This window comes from Onychostruthus taczanowskii, unplaced genomic scaffold (assembly GCF_017590055.1).
Source record: "Onychostruthus taczanowskii isolate IOZ18803 unplaced genomic scaffold, ASM1759005v1 scaffold148, whole genome shotgun sequence".
NCBI classification, from domain to species: domain Eukaryota; kingdom Metazoa; phylum Chordata; class Aves; order Passeriformes; family Passeridae; genus Onychostruthus; species Onychostruthus taczanowskii.
This window is the reverse complement of record NW_024498663.1, coordinates 767,860-774,634: the sequence shown is the minus strand read 5'-3', so window position 1 is coordinate 774,634 and position 6,775 is coordinate 767,860. Positions and strand designations below refer to the sequence as shown.

General features: G+C 43.7%; 1 protein-coding gene across 2 annotated transcripts in view; it reads left to right on the top strand.

Annotated features, from left to right (window-relative positions):
- Positions 1 to 386: 386 nt before the first annotated feature.
- GRAMD2B (GRAM domain containing 2B) overlaps positions 387 to 6,775 on the top strand; it is a 31,284-nt gene continuing 24,895 nt past the window's right edge. For both annotated transcript variants that reach the window (XM_041398430.1, XM_041398428.1), the window contains exon 1: positions 387 to 519. In XM_041398430.1, the coding sequence (XP_041254364.1) occupies positions 428 to 519 (92 nt within the window). In that variant the 5' untranslated portion in view covers positions 387 to 427. The remainder of the gene's footprint in view (positions 520 to 6,775) is intronic.

The following is a 6,775-nucleotide window of genomic DNA, read 5'->3' as shown; positions in this document are numbered from 1 at the left end:
GCGCACTGACAGAAAGCAGGGCCCCGGCCACCGTCACCTTCCCCCCGGGACTGCGTCTGTGTCGAACCGCCTATCTCCTGTACCCCCGTATAAAACATTAAGGATGGCTTTTGTTAGAGCCGGCGGGAGCCGGCGTCTCACGCGACAGCGTCCCGACTGAATAATTTAAAGCTCGTAAGGGATCGGCCTCACGGGGAGCGAGGCGCCGTATCCCTCACAAGTTCCGCGGCGCGGGCGGCGCCGAGCCCGGCCGGGCGGGCTCAACCGGTTTGTGGCGGCTCCGGCTCCTGCCGGCCCGAACGGCGGCGGCGGCGGCGGGTCCGCCCCGGGGCGGGGCTGCGAGGGCGGAGCGGACGGCACGGCCCGGCCCGGCCCGCCGGCGGAGGAGTGCCTTGCGGCGGCGGGGTGAGTCGTGCTGCTCGTGCCGATGGTGCTCATGACGGAGCCGCGGTGCGATGCGGAGGAGCCGAGGGCAGCGCGGGCCGCCGGCCGGCGGGAGAACAGGGGCGCTCCGCGGCTGTGAGTAGTGCCGCGCCGGGAGAGGGGCTGTGCCCGGGCCGCCCGCCGGGCAGCGCCGGGCCGCGGGGAGCTGCGGGCGGGGGAGCCCCGAGCGCCGGGGCCGCGCTGTTGGGGTCGTCGGCCTGGAAGTTCCCGGAGAAGAGTCACCGAGGGGGCTCCGCCTCCAGGCTTAAATCGAGCGCGAACACCCCCGCTCGAGTTCAGTGTTGAACTCCCAAGTTACAGTTTTAGGAACAAGGCGTATAAATACTGCTTCTAGTAGTTTCACCCAACGGCCTGAAAATCATTCTGAGCCGTGGCACTTAAATGTAGTAATTGTGCTTTATCGCTTGTGTTAAAGTGCACGGGCTCCTATGGGAAACTGTGATCCTTTCCTCTGGGTGCCAGGAAAACCCAGAACTTTGTCGAAAGTTCACAAAGTCTTCAAGAGGCATTAAAGTGGGAGTTCATTCTGATGTCCCAGAAAGCGGAGAATGTCCCTTCTCAGGAGAAGGATGGTGGTCACTTGCCGGTCCTGGCATGGTTCCCCACTGGGCGAACCCAGCGTGGCCATACCCGTGCTACACTTCTCCTTTTTTAACCTGAGAAGTGTCGTAAAAATTGAGCAGGTGAGGAGGTCGGAAATATTCTTCATGGGGAAGAGGAGGCCCTGCTGGCTGGTAGAGGCTGTCTACTTGGACTAACTGATGGAAGGTAGGAAAGTCAGAGTGCTCAGAAGGGTGGGAGAACTCCCCTGAGGCTGCTGACCTTCCCAGCCTCGGATCATGACTGGGAACGTCCAGAGTTAAAGGTTCACTCCTGCATTGGTCTCTTGCTTCTGCAGAGATCTCAGGTTGTTTAGGTGCTTGTGAGCCATGGCAATGACCATCATGTGAAAACATTGCTGAAATCAAACAGCTGTCTGTTTCCATATCAGGCTCCCAATTCACATGGATCTTGGCAGTCCCAAGGACAGTTTTTGAGAAGTGAAGCATCTGTGAAACAAGAAACTAAAACATGTGGGGTTTTCTTCTCAAAAGAAATTAAGAAGAGTTAACTTTCTCCTAAACTGGGATGATTCCTCTTCCCAAAGAACTTTTTTTCACAAATATTTAATCTTAAACAGCTTTGAGGAGAAAGGGGAATAAGTTACTGTTATAAATGAAAATTGCGAGTCAGCCAATTTTAATTTTATTTTTAATATGAAAAATAAAATTTATTTTGCGACCGTAATAACAGTCCGATAGCCACCACCAAAAACGGACAGCGTATCACCCCCGGTGGATGATACGGGTGAACGAGAGGAAAGCACCCCCTCACTGGTGCCTTGACCTCCCCGTCCACACCAACTGCTTCGAGGTAGCAGTTCTTATACAGTTTATTTCGCCCGCGGCAGAAAGTCTTTGTTTCTTTCGGAGTTCTTCATATTCATGTTGGTATCTTTCTCTGGCTTGGGCTGCACAAAGTCTTCGTCTGGGAATAGAACGATGCACTTCCCTGGTTCCCGGAATCTGGCATTCGGATTCAGGGTGATGATGATCCTGCCCCCCCCCTCAGATAGGAATCTCGTCTGGGCCATCAGCACCTGGCGTCTTTGGGCGTAGGTGCTGTTGAATGCTCATCTTTGGTGCAGCTGGAGTCCTCTTTGGATGCAAATGCCGCGATATCCATCTGCCGTGGGTCATCTGGCCAAGAATTCCCAACCTGAAGGAAAAAGGGATTCTTCCCCCCCTTCCACAGTTTATTTTATACACTTATATTTTGTACAGCGTTTATTTCCACGAATTACTAATTACATTCCTAACAGTTACCAGCAGCTAACTCTTTCTCTTGAAAAAAATTCTGAGAAAGTCTGTGTTGGATTGTGGGTTTTTCCCACAGCTGTTGCATGCATGATGTCTAAGCAGGTGTATTCCTAAGGTATGTATCGCAGTGAAATCTGTTACCAGAAATAACTTGCTTGTTAGAGAGCACTGGGAATCAAAGTGTCTTCTAAGTGTCCTTTATCCTGTATGGTGTAATCACATCAGCGACTTCACACTACAAATGAAACATAATTCCCAGACCTTCTCTGGAGTCTTCTGACTTCAAGCCTTGGATCCTGATCCCTGCACAGAATTATGCCAGTGAACCTAATGAAATTATTCAGGTATGCAAGGTCGGTATCAGATTTTTCTCTTGAAAGCAGAAATAGGAGTCCAAGATAGTATATGGAGGCATTGAACATGCCCAGGTAACTGACCATCTGTTTTGCCCCCAGGTGTTTAGTCTTTCAGTCCTTCGTCAGTTAACAGTTTTAGAAGCAAGGTCAGTCTTAACCAATGTGATAAACAGAGAAGTTTACTCACTATGACTCTCTAGCTTTTTTTAGCTATCAATTTTTGCTGTTCAGTAGGTGTCATGCAGGGAAGAGCTAGGCGGTCTGTTACACTTTAAGATACAGTGTTCAGAAATAGTAGCCTGACAGCAGGAGGGTGAAAAGACTGGGAGAGGGAAAAAAAAAAACAACTTGAAAAAGTTTGTCTTAAACTAGAAAGTTGTTGAAGCATTTGCTCTTTGAAAACAAATTTGGAATTTCTTTTCCAGCCCCATTTTACCGAGAAACTTGTCTGAGAAGTTCTTGTGTTCATTTGTTTGGAACCTCACAAGCCACGTATCTTTGGTTGACTAACATGAAGTTACAGGGGAGATTGTTCAGCTCAAGAACAGAAGCATGGCTTTAATTCAGCTAGAAATGAGATTATTAGAAGTTGAATTGTTGAAGATTTGGTGTTAGAAGATGTTGTACATAAGTGTGGAGTTTCATTGCCCTCATGCACTTCCAGGGAACAACATGCAATTAACAAAGCTCATGATGACCTCTATTTGAAAAAAAATATTAGCAGGGTCATAGAGGTTTATGGAACCTTTAGTGTTTTCCAAAGCTCAGCGGGGAGAGAGATTCATGTATGTAAAGAGATTTATGTGTATACCGTAACCTGTACTTCCTGGAGGTATGCTTACAATGTTGTTCAGTTTAGAGATGAACTTCATGGCTTAATATGCTGCTAGTTCCATAAAGGCTCCCTGGGGGATAGGTGCATCTGAAGGACTGTAAAGGTATTTTGGGTTGTTTTGGGGTTTTCTTAAGTGTTTCAAGATGAGAGACTTCTAAGTTCCTATTTATCCAACAGTGATTCAGAAGAGTTAAGTACTTTCATACTGAAAATAGGCTCCTCTGGCATGTTTAGTGATACTTATATATTTGCAAAGTTTCCAGTAGAGCTCTGTGAGTTGTAACCCCAGAGATAACACTTTATGGAAGATGGGTGCTGCTATTATACAGACCCAAAATAGCGATGTGCCAAAAGTTTGTCATTATGTGGAGCTCTTTCCAAGCAAATAAAAAATTTGTGACAGAAAAAACCTTCCAAGTGGAGCTCTCTAACTATTACCTCCTGATGTGGCCTTGGACCAAAAAGGAGTTAACCCTTGCACTGTATTTAGAGAATATTTATTTTTTTGACTGGGAAGTGGGATGTGGTTTATTTGTGGTGGCACTGGACCTCTCCTAGAAGCAGTCAGCCTTACTTCAGGGACAGCAGGTGGAACAGATAGTTGAAAATTGAACATTGAAAATAAGAGTGTGGCACATTAAGGAGAAATGGCAGAGGAGTAATATAATAGCAAGTAGTTCACATGCTTTGTCATGCATCCTTCTGCTTTTACCCATGCTTACTTCTGATGAAGTCTATGTAGCACTTTCTGGTGCCACTGGTAATATTTTTTCAAAAAAATTTGCATGATTCAATCTGTCTGTATAAGTGTAATGTGATGGGTTACAGTATGGCAAGATTCTGCTAACATTAAGTGGCACGTTCTGGCCCCTTACGGTTTACAGAATCAGGTAATGTCCAATTACCGAGTATAACTTAAAGAAATGAAGGGACTGGGACTTAAAAATCTGAAATATGTAGAAGGTTTTAAATATTTATCTTTTTTTTTTTTTTTTTAGCAAAAATGCATTGCAGGTATTGGGGAAAATATGCTACTACAAGCAGTGGAAAATGCTTGCAAGCAAATTGGGTACTTCTGGGCAGGGAGAATGTGATTTTTATGGTTTGTTTGTCTGCATATTATTCTGCCGTAACAGATGTTTCTTAATAACTGTTTATCAGTTGATAAATTAAAACAGAATTAATCGAGTGACTTGTGCTTCATCAAAATTCACAATTTTTTTAAAAGTCTCTTACTTGAGAAAAACACAAAAGTGCTGAGAAAAAAGGGGAAGTCATTTATTACCAACTTAAAGTTTTATTTCAACTGTGATCTAGAATAACTCCTTTCCAGCAGCCAAACTTCTACTGTGTTTTTTGGTGGTGTTTTTTGGTTTTTTTGGTTTTGTTTTTTTTTTTTTTTTTTTTTTTTTTTTTTTTTTTTTGGGTTTTTTTTTAAGAGAAAAAGTATAAGTATGTACTTTCAGGGGATGCAAATACTAACGCATACAAAGTATCATATTTTTTAATTCTTCCCTGGTAGTACTTCCTTACTTTTGTAGCAAAAGTTGTAACACATGATCACCAAAGAAGGAGAGGCTTGCAAATGAAGCATTTAAAGTTATGTGTGTGACAAGAGTTTTCCAGTTCAGTTTTGAACCTTCATTTGTTCATTATGATGTTTTTTGATCACTTCTGTTTTTTCCATTTTTTGTCCCTGCCATTCCTATTGTATTCACTTTATGTGCATGCTTAAGTTATAAAAGCAGCTTTTAAAAAATTATTTTTCCATGTGTAAATGCATGGTGTGGATCTGAAGAGTTTTTTCTTTCTACCCAGGTGCCTCATATGACTAATGTATTTACTAGTTAGATGCAATCTGCAAGAAATGCTAGTTAGACAACATAATAACTACAGCTTTGGGCAGCAGGATTTGTTGCTGGTATTTGACAGGTAATGCATAGACATCCCATCACAACATTGTCTTCTTATTTCCATCTCCATAACTGTTGCATTCATGTGGTTAGAAATTATGTGCTTATCTAATGAGGCCACTGCTGAGACTAATGATCTGTATGCTCTGTACATAGCTGTTTCCAAGTCCTTTCCAATTAATCTTTTCAGACCTGTGTTACTTTAACTAAACTTCTACTTGGCACTGACTGTCTTTGCCTCTGTCCTTGAAAAATAGCACACTAAGGTTAGGGAGATTAATAAGCTCCAGAAAGAGTGGCAGGAAATAATGTGTCGGCTGCAGATAGGCAGCAGACAATTTCAGCGGAACAGAGAACTTAGAGGCAGACTGAAGCCTTCACCCTCTATGGACAGAAGAGGGAAACCTAGTTATCTGACTATGAAACAGCAGTTCTGTACCTCCCCCATAAAACCAGCCATGCCCTGGCATGTCCTGCACGTGCCTCAGTTCAGCCCTTTGGCTGTAGTTTCAGTCTGTTTGTGAAAGACAGACCACCTAGGCGAAGGACTCTTGATGAACCTTTGTAGCTGCCATCTATGCTGTGCTAGTTCAAGAAGAGCTATTTAGATTTGCTCAGCCTTTTTCTCAACAAGAAGGAAGTTTATCTTACAAAAGTCCAGTAAATAACAGGATTGTAGATATTCCTATTTGGTTGTGAGAAATTTTAATACATGTAAACATGCTATGGCCAGCGTAAGAGTGAGTGTGTTTTGCCGTGGAGGACAGCTTGTGGCCAGTGGAGAGGCTCAGACTGGAGAAGCAGGCTTTGAGAGCATTCAGATGCAGTGTCGTTGTGACATAGAAAAGTAGAAAAAAAAATGGTAAAAATAGAAAATCCAGTTGTCCTTAGCAGGTGTCTGGCTACCATGTGTCACATCTGATCCTAATAAGACTACCTTTTTCCAGGACTCTGGAAGGAAAATGGTTCCTTATATTCGGTGTCACAGTTAAAAGCACTGTTGTGACTGGTGTTGGTTAGACCCATTGTTGGGAGCTAGTATTTCCTAGTGTGAAATAGTAGCTTTTGTATTCAGTTATCCACATTGTTCTGGTCTTTTCCATGAACACAGGAGCAGGTCTGTAAGAGTAGTCATAGGTTGAAAAGATAATAATGGGAAATTCAACATTGTCAGATCCTTGGTGAATGGTTCACTTCTGTCCTTGGTGAAATGCATGATGAAACATCAAAAATGTACTCGGGTTCCTTGAAACATCTAATTTTGTCTCCTTGATTAGTTGTGTTTTTAACTAGGAAAGCGTGATAAAGCACAGTAGATGGAAGCAATGGGAAGTTCGTTTTCATCTCATTGTTTTTCATTTGGCTTTG